This window comes from Trachymyrmex septentrionalis, unplaced genomic scaffold (assembly GCF_001594115.1).
Source record: "Trachymyrmex septentrionalis isolate Tsep2-gDNA-1 unplaced genomic scaffold, Tsep1.0 scaffold16, whole genome shotgun sequence".
In the NCBI taxonomy this organism is placed as follows: Eukaryota; Metazoa; Arthropoda; class Insecta; order Hymenoptera; family Formicidae; genus Trachymyrmex; species Trachymyrmex septentrionalis.
In genome coordinates this window covers 4277316-4297220 of record NW_017304758.1, presented here as the reverse complement: position 1 = coordinate 4297220, position 19905 = coordinate 4277316, and the positions used below count along the sequence as shown (strand labels likewise).

The following is a 19905-nucleotide window of genomic DNA, read 5'->3' as shown; positions in this document are numbered from 1 at the left end:
TATGTAATGTATGCGATAGTATAATTTATTATTACAAATAATAAATTAATTTTGTCTTATCTGCCTTTCAGATATCTGTTTTTCTTGAAATACTCCATCTAAATATTCATAGAAAATTCGATTCGTCTTTTCCAATGTGTCGAATATTCCGACATAATTGTTACAAAATATTTAAATGTTGATATTGATGATTATGAAATGTTCATAATATAAATATTCTTATGAATATCTTATGAATGTATGAATATTTCACGTACATCGAAAATCGCAAGCGAACGATCAATACACATTTCCACCGTGGAAGAACAGATAACGTGACGGAGAGCTCATTAATAAGAATCATCTGGGAGAAATAATATAAGGAGCGCAGCATTTCACCTGTAAAGTAATCTACACAGCTCCACTGTAAGTTGAGTCACATCTCATACTCATTTGGATCGTCTTCAGCGAGTGCAGAACAATTGTCTACGCATCATTCTTGCCAATCTTCGGTATACATTAATTACTGATTTACGCACTCTATCAGGTATAAAACCTATTGATTCTGTTATTGCTCGAATGATCTCTTGCTTGCATAACGCCCATTACCAAAATCCACTTTTCCGACAAGTCGGGAATTATAATCTAAAACAGTGCTGGGATTTACTTGCATATTTCGGCCGATTTTCAGCTTGGTTCCTGCCTCTTTATCAATCCGCACGCAGCCTAAATTCCGATCGGTCGGTGAAGCAAACGGCAGGAACCAAGCTGAAATTCGATCGAAATATGCAAGTAAATCCCAGTACTGATCTAGAAGATCTATAGTTTCGCATTAAATGTCATTTATCAATATCTTTTACTCCGCTACTTCCATAGATTACGCTCACTTTCTGTCGTTTTATACGATGCTCTGATATTTTTATCTTGCCTACTCTTGCTTTGCTATGTTGAAGAACCACCTTTATTTTTTATCTTTCCTGGTTTGTTATAATACCTTGCTTCATTTTTAATTTTTCATATATCGGGGTTTTTTCCCCCCTTTCTTTTCTACTCTAGAATTAAAACGCCTCTTCTAAGCTCCTATTCTTCTTTGTATCATGAAATCTTACCTTTCCGGTTTTATACGAGTTGCAGAAACTCTCCCAGATACTGTTATTACGTAACTAATGAAAAAAAAAAAAAAATAAAATAAAAGTAACCTGTAAAGTAAACCTCAAAATTGAGCTCCAAGGTGAAAATGTAATGTATGTTTTAAAAGCAAAATTTGGTTTAACTCTTAATTAGGCGCGCCTCCCAGCCAAACTTAGCTCTGACAATGAGTATCGTGTTCTCAAAACGTAAGTAAAATCGTACTTATAAATTATTATAATAATGCGAAATGTTGAACCGATTAAGGGTTAAAAACTTATTCAGGGACGACGAGATCAGGAATTTTTGGAAAAATTTAAAATATATGGAACATTCTCGGAATATGTAACGATATATATATAAATGGAATTTTTGATCGATATTTATGAATATTGCTCTTAATTCGGTAAACATTTCGTAATTATTCCGGAATACTCTCGAAATGTTTTTTGGAGATTTTAGGAACCTTTTATAAATATTTTAGGAATATTTAGCGTTAGCTGAGAATGCATTCCTAATAAAAAATTTGTCATGCATGAATATGTATAGATATGTATAAATATGTATAAATATTCTTAAATATAATTTTATATGAAATAGGTTCATACATGTTCATACAACCTTTTTTTTAAGAAAAAGAACTGATTATAGCGTTCCTATAAACTGTTTAATTATACATTAACTGACGATATTTTATCATTTACTGATGCAGTATCATTAGTTATTGAGAGAATTTATAGAGCTAATTAGTTTATTGGGACACTAATCAGTTCTTTTTTTTCTAAGGGTTTTTTTTGCAAAATTACTTTTTAGTGTAATTAAAAATAAATAAATAATATCAAGGATATTTATATAAGAGAGAGAGAGAGAGGGAGAGTGAACATATAACATCCATAGAATACTCTTATATAATATTTAAAAATATATTATATAATGTTCTCAAAATATTATAATAACTTATTTTAATTTTTTTAATAATATTTATATAACATACTAGGAATATTTTGCGTTTATAGAATATAATTATATATGTTTATGAATATTTATACGTATTTATGTATAAATATGTGTTTATACATATTCATACATAAAAAATTTTACTGGGATTTTTATATAACGCGTTCTTATATCAATATTACTGAGAATAATATTTAAATGTAATATTCTCGTCAATTGAACAATATAAGGATCTGCGCACAATAGAACAAATATTAAGAATAGGAATAAATATTAAGATTTCGATCTAACAGATATCAGTTACACTAGAATATAAAATTTCTGATAGATTGAAATCTTAATATTTATTTTTATTTCTAATATTTCTTCCATTGGGTGCAGAGTCTAATTGTAGCAAAAATGAAGACTAATACCACCGACGAGATACTATTAAAGACCGACATCCTTACGGGAGTTAGCGTCCTTGTGAATATTGTAAGTAATTAAGAGTTAAAAACTGAAAATATTGTACTAATTTTATGATTTATTAGTTTAGTGGACATATTTATGCATTTAGAATTCAATAATACTCGATTTTTCTTTAAAATTGTGATTTTAGTGCTATTATCAAAGTTTGATTATCAACAGAGATGATAAATGCAGAAAAAAACTGTAATTTTTCTGCAATATATAGAATATTATTACAAGTATGCATATTTATTTATGGAATATTTATGTAATAAAAAATCATGAATTTAATAATGTATGAACCAAATATTTATGTTAATAATAGCAAATTTATATCAATTGTCGATAATGTCAGCGTTCTTCAATTATCTTCTGACCCTTTTTATACCGTCGAAAATTTGCCCAGGATTGACAGTCTTTAATAGTATCTCGTCGGTGTTAATACTTTCAATAATTTCTATATTTTAAATTATTTATCTGCTATATTTTGCTTATATAAATGATCAAGATGATTTTATTATTTTTATAATTAGTAGCTATGAACAATAATCAATAAAAACTTATAATAAATCAATGTAATAAATCAGCTAAATAAATAAGATTTTGACTTAATTTCTATTTCGAAACAAAAAAACTCGATTTTTTTTTCGTGCTTTGTTCTGAGCTGTATTCGAAATTTACTGCCAGCACTGAAAATGCTACAGTTTACGTCACGTGCACTATAGATTTTCAGTGCTAGCAGTAAATTTTGGAACACAATCTTATTACCATCCGAGAGATCACTCAAAAAGTTATTCTATGTAACTGATAAACATTCCTACTGGTGTCGTGAGCGCCAATAATGTGAGTTGGCAGTGTTAGCACTTAGCATTGGCTTGCATTTAGAATAGTTTTTGTCGCTTATCACTGGTTGATTGAAACTGATAACGGAAGATCAAGATTTCTCGGACGTCTGACCTGAGCCTCTTATTGCATTCCACGTGCATGTACATCGCGAAATAGTACATTGCAGTCGATGAAGACGAAACAAATTGTGGCAATATGGCACAATATATCAGAAAAGCGACATTATTTTTGTTTACTCAGGAATGTATAAAGGAGTACTTTGATAAGTTCAATTTTTTCCACGGTATGTTTGCTCCGATATTATTACATTTTATTTTTATCGCAAGCTTTTTTACGATTCTTCAGCGACATTTTATTTCTGACATGAAAGCTGTAATGTTTCCGACATTTAAAAATTTAAATTATACTCGAGTTTAAATGAGTGACTATTAATTAATCTTATTAAAAATTGAACTATTTGTCTTATATATGTAATTTTAGTTATTGTTGCGCGATGTTTGACTGTTTTGTATATGTCACATTCAAATTTGTTGATAACTTGTGAAATCGTTGGGATTAAAAATGAAATTTTTTAATAATCACACATACAAGAGCGTAAAATATGATCATCTTGGAAATATTTCAGTCGGATGCTTCAAGACAACATTGAGCAAAGCTCTAGGACTGGGCATCATTGGAGGTTCCTTTCTTGGTTAGTATGTTAGGTTTTAAATATAAAGATATTTACTTCATGTTGCTTCAAAAATATATAAATTAAAGTATTTTATTTAACAACTACAATCTTATGTGTAATTATCATAAGAAATAATATATAGTTTTTTTATGTATTATTAATGTAAATCCTGGGAAAAAATGTTATATAAATGAACATATTTTATATATAATTATATATAATTGTATATAAAATATGTTAATTTTTTATATAATTATATACAATTATATATATTTATGTATGAAACATGTGAATCTGATTCGAGAATCTGATTTGAACAAACTCTGCTCGATTTCTGTTCCCAAATTGCTGGCATAGCCTATCAGCAGGCTTTATCGACAAATCCATAGCCAAATGCAGATGGCTATAGTTTTGTAGGCAAAATTTGATCAAGTTTGTTACCAATTTGGCCTCAAATTGCTAACATTTTGCTATCAGGGTAGTTATGTATGTAACTATTTCGTGTATAGCATTTTATATTTTATTTAAATATACTCTTATCTCAATGCTTTGTCTAGATATGTTCTTATTTCATGTTTCCTAAAAATGTTCTTACCTTAGGCCTTATCTAACTATACTGTTTTTTCTTTTTAGTGAAAGTACCTCAAATTGTAAAAATTCTAAAAGGTAAAAGTGGCGAGGGAATCAACATCTTCAGTATATTATTGGATTTATTTGCTATCACCGCAATGTCTTCCTATAGTTTCTGCAGTAGATTTCCATTTAGGTGAATAATTTTTAAACACAAAAGTTGTGTACGTATGTGTAAACATACAAAATTTTCTGTTTTTACACACATTTATTTTTATTTATATTGGTATTAATTTCAGTGCCTGGGGAGATGGAGTATTTTTAGGACTTCAAACTTTGATCATCGCAATCCTAGTAATGCATTATAATGGAGACACAGCGAAAGCAATCACATTCCTTTCTACTTATATAGCAGTGATTTCTATTGCTAATAGTAGATTCACACCCATCAGTGTTCTCTGGGCATGTCAAGCCATGAATATACCCATTGTTCTTATGAGTAAGGTAAGAAATCACATTATCATAACTATAACTACTTTTGAGAATTTGTTAATCTTATCTCACTGGATTAATATATTGCAAATATATTAATTCATGATTTTATATGGCGTTACAGTTTATGCAAGCTTATACAAATTATACCAATGGAAATACCGGCCAGTTATCGGCAGCAACATGTTTCATGCTGTTCTTCGGTTCTCTTGCCAGAATTTTTACCTCTATTCAAGAAACTGGTGATACCACTATGATATTAATGTACGTGTGTTCCACTTTAGCAAACGCTGTAATAGTAACACAGCTTCTTTATTACTGGAACGTGGATGTAAAGAGCAAAGAAAAGATCAAGAAGAAAAGTTAATGAAAGAAATAAGAATGTTTATATACATCTCTCTTGTGTGATTGATAATTTATGTAGGCCAATAAATAACTTATGGTTACGATAAAATTTCGCGTGAATATTTCACGAACCAATGTGATGAGAGGCGAATGCCTGAGAATCACTTTCCATAAGGAATAAATTTTTTAGAATGTCTGCAGGAATAATATATTATATATAGATATATTATATATAGATAATTTAAAATTATAATATCTTATAGCCGACAATAGGAATATTTGTTTATTTTTATTAAAAGATAACGAGAAATGACAATATATTGTAAAATGTCACTTATTAGGTATACACAAGACTTAGATAAGACTGAATTATTATTGAATGCGTTCCTCAGCTAGCTTGTTAAATTTTTCCAATATAAAACAGGACAATATCTGTTGTACTTATTTTACCAGTTGTAAAACAAGAAATATTTTGTATCTTTGCTGTGTTATCATTTATTATTGCAAATTCTCGATTGTTATGAAACGTATCATTTATATATTAAATTATTATATTGTTAAAACATGAGTTATTCCATTCCAGCTGCATTTGTCCTTGAGTCGCGCAGTTTAGAAAATCATATATATTATTTCAAGATCGTCTTAATGTAATTTGGGCTACTTTTCTTTTAGGAGACAAGTATTGTTCTTTTTTTTTATTCATTGAATTCCAAAATGCGTGGCAATCGCTGACGCATATGATGACTTTATGTAAAAAGAATTTTATCGCACGTTGTACATAATATTTTTATTTATCTTTTAAACTCTTAACTATTTTTTAAATATTTTTAAAGAGCAATTTTTAGAGAAATCGTGTCGCCAAAATTTGAAACCATTGATCGGATAGTTTATTTTTCGATGCCGTTAAAATCTTTCAGTACATACAGAGCCATTTTTGAATCAGGATTGTATACTGATCTATAAGATTTTCTCTAGGACAAACGTGAAAAGTGAAAAACTTAGATCAACTTAGTGGTAAGAATTTTTATTTTTTACATTTCGGCTCTAGAAACAATTTACAGTCCCCTGAAACAAAAATATTTCTTTAAATATACAGTACACGTTTTGGAAGAAATCTAACAAGAGCGAGAACATGCAATTCGTGTTACAGGAATAGAGAATTGATTTTTAAAATTTAATTTGGTGCCCTCTTTGTGAATACGCCTTTGTGCACAACTTGTACATCTGTTTGGCAGTTCTATCAAAGAAGATAGAATAATGTTTGTATCTGTAGTTACGGTTCTAATTGGCTGCGTGTAGCAGAGAAAACTAATCAGCTTAGTGATTCTTTAATATGATTGGTTCTTGCCTTTAGTTCTTCACCGGATCTAAGTGTAGGAACCAATTATATTGAAGAATTATTAAGCGCTAACAGATTAGTTTTCTTTCTGCTAAACGCAGCCATTGGTTTATGATAGCTTAAGGCTCAGTTTCACAACTTACGGTTAACGCTTAACCGAGATTCAACTTATTTCTCATCTCTTTCCAATTAGAAGAAGAAGAAGAATAAGTTAAACCTTAGTTAAGAGTTAATGAGTTGTGAAATGGACTTAAGGGTGCCTTTCACGGTACATCATTACATCCTTGTTGTTCGCCAATGATAAACAAGGATGAGATGGAAAGCACCCTAAGACTGTATTTATGGCCTTAAATATGTATAAGAACCGATTATGAATACTAATCTACGTGCCGCTAGATTAGCACTCCAAGAGATTTGGTAAGAATTATTTCGTCATGTGGGGCGCGGCACGCCACGATACGCTTATATGTGTGTGGGCGGTTGGCTTGGTTCGGCTGCTGGCATTCGAGCACATTCGACGACGTTCGATAAAGGTAGCTTTGTGTTGCGCATGCGCCGCAAGATCGTTTCGCACCATCATCGTTTCCGCCGCGTCACAATCCGTGAATCGTGCGACGTTCTTCGACGTATCTGCTCGCGTTTGTTCGCTGCCGACGATGTCACGTAGCGCGGCGTAATTCTTGCCCGAGTTTCTTTACTGGATTCTCTTCTTGGCACATAAAACGCCGAGGTGAGCGGTAAGTAACACTCGCGTAATATCTGGTTACGGGCGGTCGAGAAACGTGCGTTGGAAAGGTGGCGGATTCGACAACGGCGAGAGAAATCGATGCGTCATGGCGCCCGATGCCGTTCCCGTAATCCCTCGGATTTTCAACGACCATCTTGTCGAGGAGGAGAAATCAATATAGCTCGCGTATCTTGCCTACATATATATATACGACAACGTGGTATACATATATATATATATATATATATACCATGTTGTAGTGAATTAACTGCGACAACACTTCCATATGTAGTCAATATACCCGAGGAGCATGCTTACCTCGACACGAGGTTGGATGATAGAAAGTTTCGCTGATGGCGTGGTCGCTTTGTTTCCGGAGAGCGTGATGACGCGCCAAAAATGCCTGTGACCTTCCAGTAGTTCCACACAAGTACCGCCAGACGTTTACTCGACTGTGCCTGCGGTAATAAATAGAGACGTGTGAGATGGGTAACTTTTAAGAAATTTGCTGGACTACGGTTCGTTCAGCGGACACCACGTTGCCTTGGTCATTGGATGTCGTACGCTCAAAAGGGTTTTTTTTATGCATGAGAGAACGGTTAGAGATGCCTCCATGTAACAATGTGCCGATATACCTGTGTCTTTATTTTTTGTTGGACACATAATATAATGGACATACTTGAATGTTCTCATTGTTGCGATCGAAGGGCATGAATAATTCGAACGCGACGATTTTCATAGTCTTGCAGATTAGGTTCGTCTCTTTGCTGAGCGAGAATGGAATCAATGGATGCGCGTCTAGTAGCGCAAGCGTTGAACTACCATGGTCAGCAGTTGCAGAAAGTATGGGAAGGAGAACGCAACGAAAATGAGCTAGTCATGCTCAATCTCAAGGATCCTAGCTTTGAAATCTATCAACAACGGCAAAAAACTCTGAGGTATATGTCAACTACATATTTGAAATTATCTAGATGCAGATATACTATCTGGAATCTGTTGTCATTCTTTTGTTAAAATTATACTTTACAGCTTTGGAGATAGAGGCAAACGTCTAAAGCTTCAACAGTTTCTCACTAAAAAAGCTGATGACCTGTACGATAAAGCAAACTTGGAGAAATCTTCAGACAGTAACAAGCCAGAGTTGGCAGATGAAGGTAATAATTTTTCAATGTCATGTGTGTGTATATTTTTTTTCCATTAAACGCAATGTACCTAATATTACACAATGTCGTGTAATATCCATGTATTGTTTCAGAATTTTATGCTACAGTGCCTGCACTTGATACTTTTGTCACTATGGAGAAGTCTCAACGTATCCGTAATTTTTTGGAGGTAAATGATATACGAATTAGGAAACGAATGCAATAATTAATTAATTTCTAAGTAATCTTATGGCAATTCTAATTTGATATTGCTTATTTAATTTATAGAGTTTAGTAATTGGGGATGTGATATTCGCACAAGTAATGGGTAAAAGCGCCGCAGGTCTTCTTCTGAAGGTGCTTTGTAACTGCAGTGACTGTCCTAGAGTTGTTACTGAATTAGGAGTTAAGGTATGTCGACATGTCAACTTAAAAATATTGCTTTCTAGTGATTTATGTATCATGTTTAATATATTTCAAATCAAGCCTAAGCTATCGATTGAACCTATTCGGAAATGTAATGGTTCAGTCGCTATATTGTGACCAATAATCTTTCGAGTACTCGCAATTAGCCAACTTATTTAGATACATAACTATATCTTTTATTTGTATTTAATAACAGATTTTTTTATGTTGTGTTTATTAGGCACTAATACTAAATACGGCCACTGTGCCGGCGGTGGACAAGAAAGGTGTTACAAGAGGCTACATGGCAAATGATCTCGTCTGCGTCGTAGTCAGTGAAGTTAACGTTGAAGCCGAACGAGTTGTTGCAGTTATGAACGTACCTGCCCGGGAAGGGCAAGCACCACACCCATCTATGGGGCTTATCCATTCCGATGATCTTCCAGAAGCCTACAAGTAAGTTAACACAATAAACTGACTACATGTAATTGCAAGTCTACCGAATCCATAATATGCTTCACTAACTCTTGTAAGTTGACTATGTATCTCCAGGGGATGTTCTATTCACATAATAAACAATGAGAGCATTTTGTGATGTCATACTTTTGTTCGTTATGTATTACTGTATGTAAGAGTATTTGCACTCTGAAATAGAATTTTTTTTTAATTAATTGTGATATATTGAAATTAAATGTGGTATATTTAGATCTAAAGTCCATACTGATTTTTTTCTTTTAATTGTCTATTGTTCTATATAACAATAGATTTATTACATATATAATTTGTCATGTTTTGTTCGTTTCAGTTTGTCTTTGATTTTTTTTTTTATTTTTATTTTTTTTTATAAATATAAATTGAAGGTAAGAATAATATGGCATGGTGAAAAAAGAAGGGCGAACTTTTTAACAGAAGCACTGATACTAACAAAATTAGGTGAATTAGTTTTGATTCCTCTTACACATTTTTATGAATTTAGGTGCCAGACACTCTATGTAACGTAAAAAGTTGATAGTCAGTATGATGATGAATTTCTAATGTGATACAAATGAATTCAAACCTTGAGCATTGGTTGACATGGCTCTATTGCGCACATATTCTCTCTACGTTTGTGATATATTACTCTCAAAGCACCAGCCAGACTATGGCGCAAATGACTTTTGAGATTGAATTTCCAGTATGAGACATTGAGCCTTGAGCGGTCAAAATGAATGCAACAGACGGTAGGTATAACACTGATTTAAAGTTGTTTGGTCTCTTATAAAGATATCAAGTATATATATATCTATATGTATGTTATTGTATTCTTTTAAAATGTATACTAATATAATCTTTTTGCGCAAATCGTGTATCGTAGCAAGAGGTATCCATATTTTCATGTTCGATCGTAATTTTCGTTGTTGAAGGTAAGGTGGAATAGATTTATAATCTATAGAGGAAATATTATGAGATTTGAAGCAGAGACCAAACAACTCGAGTCTTAATCGCCCAAAAACCTTTTTACTTTTAATCCTCAAAAGAATCGCGCCTTATCATAATAATGCCTTAATGTTTAAACTTACAGCTTATATTGACAAATAAAAAAAAGTGATGTCATATTGATAATTGACATCACAAAATGCAAACAGACGAAACTTCTACATCTTAAAAAATTTTTTTGGTCCGCCTTGGAAGATAATATATCAGGCGTGGCTCCCAACCTATCCTAGGGTTATTTATTTTATCGCACCAAAAAAACTTGTAAAAACCGAAACCACACCATCGATTGATGATAGGCCGTGTGCTTTTATGTTGAGAAAAAAAAATCCTCTGATTACAAAATACTAGAAATATGCGTCTTAACGGTGAAAGGTGAGAGACGAGTTTACATAATACTGAGGTTGCGTTACCAATGTAAATTTATAACATTGAGATTATATTTGTTAATAAAAAAAGGAATCTTACCTTCTGCACCGTATCCCAGTTTCGGACCCCTGCTGCTTCTTAACGGTATAAACGTAGATTTTGAACGATTCTAATACCAAAAGTTGTATAATATTCTATAATGCAATCAAGAAGAATCGAATTAGTATTTAAAGCACTTTTGGCATTAGTGTTGTATCATTGATTAATACATGCAGATCGAAGTGAAGAATCACCATTATGCAGGAATAAATGAATAATTATACTTTATTATATGTGTATGTGGGAAGACTACAGCAAATAATGCACACACGTATGCATGTGCTTACACAGCAGAAAAGTATATGGAATACGACAAGATGTCGAAGAGCAGGCGCATACGAATTGCCAAATGGGCGATGTTTTTTATGGACAGGATCAATAAGGACTCGGCTGTCATGATTATCAAGTCTTTAGTTTTACCGTTAACGAAGTAGCTTTGGTTTCCTCTTTGGCAAAGGTCACCATAATATATGCAATATTTGATAACTAGGTATTTTTTTCTGTGGTGTAGGAAAGCGATCGACAACAAAGGTCAGACTTATGAAACGCTGTTGGAGAATAGTACTGGCTTCAACAATCCAAACAACATAAAATATCTGTGCGACTTAATCGGTCTCGGACAAGGAAATCATTCCAATATGGTTGGATTAAGGTAAACATAGCCAAAAATTTATATATTTAAATAAACATACATCTACATATGTATGTATGAGATATCCGCCTGGAATGAATAAAATGCTTCGACGCACACACACACACATACACACATATACATGTATCAGAAGGGACATTTTATTCGTCCCAGGCGGATATCTCAGAAACTAATAGTGTATTCGACTCGAGCCTTCCAACTCTGGCACCGCGTGCCCCAAATCCCCTCGCCTTTCGCCCGCTCGTGCTTGTCCCCTACCATGAGTTCAATGCTTCTCTATTCGTGGCTGTGTACTGGCGCGGCGACACGGCGTATTATTTCGTATAGCGATCAAGCGCGGTTTCATCGAAAGACAGATATGTATACCGAGAAAGAGACAAAAGTAAAAGAAGCCATATTTGTGACTTATTTTATTTTCGTTTGGAATTTTTATTGAGTCTAAGAATTATATTTGCATACTTGCCTACTTGTTTGCGACGGCTCTGAACACACGTGGCGGGAAGATTGGAAGGTAGCGTTGAAGGGGGTAACATTCGAGAGGGGCCTGCTTACCGTTGAAATCTTGGTAGGGACACGATCACGTGACCATTTGGAAGGCTCTGGAACAGACTATTGACTTGGAGTCGGGTTGAAACAATAAGTTGAATACGCTATATAATACAAGAAAAAGTTTTATATAAAAGTTGTAGGTGTTTTCTTGGTGGAAAGAAAGTGGAAATAATAGATTTTGTATATTATTATGGTTAATCAAGAGCAACATGAGTTTTTTTTTAAATAGGCACCACTATTTTTTATTGCATATTCTTGTAGCTGAAGTCGAATTATTTTCAACTTATATACAATTTTTTTCTGTATCATCTCTCTTAGTTTCTGAGATCGCCTAGAACGATTTAAATGTCGCACTCTGTATATACACTCATTTATTGATAGACAAACTCAATTACTTTATAGGTCAGTTTCATTTGACGCTCATAACGTTTGTGAGCATCATTGATCCTTGTTTGATACTTAACAAACAAGGATGAAATTATTTCAAGAATGTTATGAGCATCAAATAAAATGCAGACTATATTATGTTCCTGATTATGTTTATTTATTGATATGCAGAGAGAGATTTCCACCAAATGAATACGCTACTGAATTGCGACAAGCACAAGCAAGCAAGTGGGCATTCCGAAGTGTCGCTGAGGGAATAGATCATTTCAAGGCCGGTCGTCATTCCGAAGCTTTCCAGTGTCTCAATAAAGCACTTACTGTCGATCCTCGCAACGTTGAGGGTTTGGTCGCTCGAGGAGCATTGTAAGTTTCTGACTGAAAATTACATACGTGCGTTTAATTATGTTAATGTATGCACAAACGTGTTTAATATACTATTACAGATATGCAAACAGTGGAAGTTTCAAGAAAGCGATCGACGACTTTGAGACAGCCTTAAAATTAAATCAGACACATGCGAATGCTCGTAAATATATGGCGGAAACACTGGTTGCTCTAGGACGCAGTTATGAAGATGAGAAGAAATACGAAGATGCTCAAAAAGCATATGAAAATTGTTTGGCGATTGCGCCATATCATGAGGAAGCCCGAAATTCCATTGAATACATCAAATCTAAGACTCTCACGTCGTCACTGAACCCTCTGGATACTTTTAAGAACTTTGACACCGAGAATGACGTTGCAGAAAATAAAAAAGAAAAAAAGAAACGCAAAAAGGAAAGAAAATCTAGATCAAAGAAAAGACAAAGATGGAGTTCCTCCTCAAGTTCTTCATCCACCGGATCTTCGACCTCTTCGAGTTCAGACTCGAGCAGCTCATCATCATCAGGAAGCTCACGATCGGCTTCTCGATCACCAAATCGTAAACGCAAACATAAGAAAGATCATCGCAGTTCGCTTTCGCCACTTAGTAAGCGAATGGCTCAGTATAACAATCCTCCTGCTGCAGCTGCCACTACTCACGATACTATCGCACCGGCCTCTTACACCACAAATGCGCGTGAGAAAATGGATGACTACGAAATTAAAGTACGCAAGTTTCTTGAGCAAACCAAGGACGATTCTGATTATGAAGATAAGGCAAGTATAAATTTATGAGTTTACTTACTTGCATATTTCAAAGTTTGTAACATAAATATTAATTCATGATGTTATATTTATGAACAGGTAAGAAAATTCTTAGAAGAGACAGCAAGATGGAAGAGAGAAAGAGAAAAGGAAAAGAAACATTCTGAAAGCGAAAAAATGAAGAAGAAAAAGAAGAAAGAAAAGAAGGGGAAAGATAAGGAAAAGGAGGACAAGAAGAGTCGTAAGAAGAAGAAGAAGGAAGAACGAAAAAAGCGTAAAAACAAGGACAAACTTGAACGAGATTTAGAAGCATTGAGAAAATCATCTTTGCCGGATTTGGAACAGTTAGAATCCAAGCTTAGTGCTTATTATGCGAAAGTTGAGAAAGACTGTGCGGCGCTTAAAAGGTTGGAATCATTGTTAGAATTTTGTCGTAATAATGGATTTAATATTTTTTTAATTACCTTCCAGTTAAGCAGTTTGATTTCAACTCGTGTTGTACAATTTTTATTTACGCTGTTTTCATATCCTCAGCTATCGCAAACGGAAATCACGCGATCGTCAGACATCGTATTCTACTTATGTTTTTATATTTACTAGGTATGTAGCACAGTATAATGACATAACTTCCCCTCTTAGCAACGCGGAGAAGCTCGCTGAAAGTTCACGCAAGGAGGAGGAGCTGCGTAGAGAGAGGGAAAGAGACGAAGCTTCGAAGGCATATCACGAGCGAGAATCCAGGGTACCAATGACTGCGCAACAGAGAAAAGGTGTGTATATTCATAAAATGTATATTAAAATATAACGATGTACGATCTCACCATAATTGTTTAAAATGTTTGCAGAAATCCAGAGGAAGCCACTAACAGACATATTTGAACAAGAATCCCAATTGATTCATCCCGAACCGAAACTTCCTACCCTAGACACTGCTGCATTAAATGCTAAATGGAAGGCTGCACAAGCTGCTAGGTAAGTAATTAAAGATGTATGTAATATAATTTTACATTAAAATATAATTTGTAAGATAGAATGATATTGTTTCATATTTTACTTTGCTGCAAATTTACATTTATGCATGATTTCAGACAAAAGGACGTTTCTTCACAAAAATGGCAAGATGTCCAACCAGATAACAAGAAAGTACAATCTAATGTCTTTGTGGATAGCGACGAGGATGATGATAATGAATTGGAAGAAAGAATACAACGTGCGGCTCTTGAGAAATCTTTGAATATACGAAAGCAAATGCAACGCGAACTTGCTGAGAAAAGAGCACCGCCACCGCAACCTACACCGACACCACCACCACCGCTACCGAAAGAGCCTCCAATGCCAAAGCAAGCGCCGGTCAAATATCCTACACCGCAACCGCAGAACAAATTCCAATCGTACAAGGATTCTACTATATCTGTGTCACAAACTACACCGACCAAGTTTGCCTCTACCAACAATTTGGGCGGCAAATTCCAACCGATCGGTCAAAATAGCGGAACTGGACATCCACCGGAACCACCGCGTCCTCCGCCAACGGCAAAGGCTCAAGCCAAAGGTCCAAGAACCGATTCCGACAGTGAGACTGAACGTCAGCACCGACAAACTCCGAAGAAACGCGAATCGAGCAGCAGAGGCGGCATGAGTAAACGAATGAGCAGGGATCGTCCAGGAAAACGTTCGCGTAGTCGATCTCGCAGTGCCTCTAGTTCCGGATCGTCTAGATCACGATCACCAAGACGCAGTCGCTCACGTTCATATTCGAATCGACGATCTGGCAGTTATGAGAGGAAGTACAGCAGATCTCCTTCGGGTACATACAGTAGATCGCGATCACGATCAAGATCTAGGTCATACACCAGAAGTCGTAGCCGCAGTAGGTCGGGTGATCGGGGTTACTATCGCAAGAGGCAATTCCGACCATACAACAACCGCGGCACGTACTACAAGCCACGTTTTCAAGGTTTCAACAATCCGAATCATCGTGGTGGTGGCAACAATTTCCAGAATCGAAATCGCTTCTACAACAATCAACATAATAATCGTTTCGGTAATCGTCGTGGTTTTAACAATCGCGGTGGTCGAGGCGGTCGCGGTAATCGTGGTGGTAGATTCTTTCATAATAAACAAGGCTTCCGTGATTTTCGCGACAGACGGGACTTCAGGGACCGTCGTGCTTCGTCGCGTGATCGATATAGCGATCGCAGTTATTCACCGGATCCAATGAGGAAGGTTGACGAAGCAAAGGAGAAGATCAACAAGATGCTCGAAGGAGGCGACGACATTGAACATCAACAGAGTGGTAGCGGTGGCACAACCGTGCCACCTAACAAGAGACAAGCTGGGCCCTTGAGCGAAGGAGAAGAGAGGGACGATGACGACTATGAGAGGTGGGGAGAGGGAGAGGGGGGCGATGCAGCTAGTACCAAGGTTGGTTAGACTTCAGGTTTCAACCTACGAAATGATAATCTCATCTTTACGATGATGATGATAACCTGATTGATGATAAAAACGAGGAATAACATGAAGAAAATAATGATGATGATCAGCCACGAGAGAACACGCCACGAGCCAACTAACTCTCGTTTGTTGCCAGACTGACGGAGTCAAACCTGTCGATGATAACCTGGAAGGCAAGGAGTACTTCATTGAGCGCATGAAACAGCGAAGCAAGAACGTTTTAATGCAGAGAGCCATTGCTGCTAAGATTTGGTAGTTAGGATCTGTTACCGCCACCATCGCTGCTTCTCTGTGATATAGTCGCTTTCGTTCCATCGCCCGTACTCTGGCTAATCGACCGATTGACCGATGAGGCACGTCGAGACACTTGTAGTTTTGTAGTGCCAATCTCTTCTATTATTCACATATAAATATTTGTAATGTCAAAACTTCTATTTTTTTTAATGTAATCTTATTTTTTTCCAGTAATTTAAAATTAATCTGATTTAAACATGAATTGAATTGAATTTAAATAGCAGTTGTTTCAACTATACGTAATAACTACTATAATGATTCACTCGTTAAATTTTGTTGACATTTAAAAAAATTTGATATTATTTCCAAAGGGAAAATGTCAAATAGGTTATAAATATTTAGTTTAAACATTAGTTAATGCATATATTCTTATGTTAGTAAATAATTATAGTTATATTTCAGTTCATCAACATGCAATAAGTACTCATTTAGAGGCTACATATATACAATATAATTGGCAAGTGGCTTTTCATTATCATTTGGATATGTATCTTTTTTTTTTTTCAATAGTGTACATTTTGGAAAAACATTCAGAATTAGATTGAAACGAAAATGAGGGAAAAATGTATTTAAAAAATTCCCTATAAAAGATTAGCAGATGGTCGCTCATATATTCGAATGCCTAACAGCAATACTTTCATTGTCTTTGATTATCGTAATAATTAAAATAATCCTTGTAATAATTAAAGACACAAAATCACTAATGTAAACTTCAAGTCGAACATCTTGATAGAACGTTATTGAAAACGGATTAATCATTGCTCCATATTATGATTATATACTTTGAGTTTTAATACGAGCAATTTATTACGGAATAAGATACGTATATATGTTGTATGTAAACGAGTTGGTTGTACAATTGAACACAAATATATAACACTGCAAAAAAAAAATAGTAAAACTCGACTTTCCGAAAGAACTAGACATACTCCTTCCTGTTGAAGTATCTTTATCAAGAATCTGCATACTAGTTTTAGTGCACTGTATTTTGATATCTGAATTTGCATCAGTACTGGGATTTTCTAAACGTCTTATCGATGATTGTCGCTAACGACAGCCAATAGCAGAACAAGGAAGAAAACGCAACTCTCATTAACTGTCGCTAGTTAATGATGGTGACAATTGTCGATAAAACGTGAGAATTCCACAACAGATTAGTATATCGCGAGTACTTATTGCCGTTTCTACCAATATAGATTAACTTTAGGTATGGTCAAAGTCTCACTAAAAATGTTTTGAAGTATTTGATTCTTCGAATGAAAGGATCTTACGAATTAATCAATCTAGAGTATACTTCGCAGCATTTGTATGTAGCATCACTTTAGGAGGCGGTCCACTTGACACTACAAATGCTTCGAAATTTGATTGACCAATCGAAAGAAAGAATTTTATTAATTGATCAATTAAAAAATGCTTTAAAGCATTCGTAGCATTAAGTGGTTCGTCGCCTTCACCTCTGTTCAACTTACTCCTAATCCTTTTTTAATTCTTAGAATTGGAAAAAGAATAATTCGTTAAACCAAAATTAAAATCAAACTATATTGATAGAAAAAGGTAGTATGTAAATTGAACCGAGATTAAAGTTAATCTTACATAGAATCGGGGCCTTAAAGTTGCCAATGTCTCGCACTGGTTTTCGTATATGTCATTGGTGTACACTACGTTACATCGTGCGCATCTTATAACCCAAATTTTAAATTATTTAGGTCCCATGATGTGGTACCAAACACTTGGTAGATTATCCGATCTAGCTTTAGGATCTACTATATTCCTCTGAACGAGATTTTTTCGTTCGCAAGTTGCAAATGTAAACAGAATGAAGAAATAAGCGAATGTTCAGCACATTCGTTTTGTCAGAAGAGATGCAGCAATATAGAAGAATAGGAGAGAGACTGCCCTGCCCGAGAAACTGGATTGTTTCGAACGCAACATTAAATTTCCGAGAGAGCATGCGAAAAAGAAGCTCTGATAAGTCACGGCGAACATAAGTAATGGAGCGGATTCACTTTCATCAATAAATGGAAAGTATATAGTCGTGTATATAAAATCCTATATATAATGATAATCGCATTCAATAATTATATAATACACAAGTGATTTTACAGATGCTCCTCTAAAAGATTCCGAAATTCGCGAATCTCAAAATGCTACAGCAAGTAAGTTATCGAAAAGAATAAATATTTTTTATTTTTTTTCTTTTTTTTTCGAACAGTTGTTTTTATATATAAAGATCAATTATAGATTGTGGTTAAACGGCTGCCTGTCTGAGTGTTTTCATTGGTAAATGTTAATGATCGCACTTGGCGATTCACAAACATAAGTCGTTTAATGGTAATCTATAATTGGTCACTTTGAAAGTTCATATCTCGAAAACTAATGTTCGAAACGGAAAACAATATAGTTTTGTATTTTTTTTTCTAGAATTTACTCGCTGTGGTATTTTGATTCGTTAATTTCAGAAGACACTGTATACATAATCAAACAATTCAACAAAATATATAAATAAATTGATTATTGTTGATATCCGGAGATAAAAATGATTACCAAGAGAATGCCGTGGTATAATTTAATTGGCTAAATTATGCATTCCTCAAACGTGTTTGCGCGTTGTTGTGTCGACGCGACGATGCACCTGCGTATGCACGCATTCCGTGCAATAAACGACGGCTGCCATTTATTACTCACTTACTCGGACTCGCTGATGTAAAAGGAAGCGTGCAAGTGTAAGTTTCATCGTATACAGTCATTTAAATTCCATTTCAAATCCGTCGAAACCTTGAAATCGCCCGAAGGCTCCTTCGATCCGTCTCCGCTCCGATCGATTATTCAATTCGCCCCGTCTTCCTATGCGTAATGATACAATTTGAAAGAATTAGTTCGCGATGTTTTAAATTCAAGGGACGACGAATTGGAAACTGCAAAATTCGTTCGTCATTATTTTTTCGAGACGGATCGCGGCACGCGACGCGGCTCGTCGGAGGGGAAAGACATCCTCTCGTGTCGAGGGAACGGAATTCCATCGCGATGGAAACGCTTCGTAAAATCCCACGTTGCTCCTAACTCGCACGAGTCGACTTCTCGGGATAGGATCCGGTGTCGGTGGCATCGAGCAGGATCGAGCAAGCACGCGCACGCACACAGAGCAACCTTCGTACAGTGAGATTTCGTACCACGCGTTGCGACTCACACGCACGTGGGTGCGCGCGGTCGTTGCTGTTTAGTCCACGTCCACCCCGGTCCCCTTCCCTTCCCCCTCTCGCCGTCGCTCGCTCTTTCCCTCTTCGAGCTCTTCGGGCTCTCCGACTTCTTCCCGTGCGCAAGTGAGCCAGCCTCGGTCGGCCTCGGCCGTCCTTGCCCCTTATGCTAGGCAACGCGTCTGTTACCGCATCTACTAGCTGGCGCGAAAACATCAACTCGCTCGAAACCAACGGATTAGAAAGGCCCCCGTAG

At 35.4% G+C, this 19905-nt stretch overlaps 2 protein-coding genes across 6 annotated transcripts; both read left to right on the top strand.

Annotated features, from left to right (window-relative positions):
* The first annotated feature begins 3373 nt into the window (after positions 1–3373).
* LOC108746096 (mannose-P-dolichol utilization defect 1 protein homolog) lies at positions 3374–5637 on the top strand. Its single transcript, XM_018482636.1, has 5 exons — positions 3374–3640; positions 3983–4048; positions 4664–4796; positions 4900–5104; positions 5217–5637. The coding sequence occupies exons 1-5, from the start codon at positions 3553–3555 to the stop codon at positions 5457–5459; spliced, it is 735 nt and encodes a 244-aa protein (XP_018338138.1). The 5' UTR covers positions 3374–3552; the 3' UTR covers positions 5460–5637.
* Positions 5638–7364: 1727 nt separating this feature from the next.
* On the top strand, positions 7365–16568 carry LOC108746134 (serine/arginine repetitive matrix protein 2). Of its 5 annotated transcripts, none has more exons than XM_018482701.1 (14): positions 7365–7513; positions 8245–8441; positions 8533–8657; positions 8759–8835; positions 8934–9056; positions 9292–9506; positions 11503–11643; positions 12751–12942; positions 13023–13719; positions 13807–14051; positions 14347–14477; positions 14553–14679; positions 14796–16131; positions 16298–16568. In XM_018482701.1, exons 2-14 carry the CDS (start codon positions 8281–8283, stop codon positions 16415–16417), a joined length of 3690 nt encoding a protein of 1229 aa, XP_018338203.1. In that variant the 5' UTR covers positions 7365–7513; positions 8245–8280; the 3' UTR covers positions 16418–16568. The 5 variants fall into 5 exon arrangements, with proteins under 5 accessions (XP_018338203.1, XP_018338202.1, XP_018338201.1 ...); XM_018482700.1 differs by having other exon boundaries at positions 14308–14477; XM_018482699.1 differs by having other exon boundaries at positions 13807–14114.
* Positions 16569–19905: the final 3337 nt, after the last annotated feature.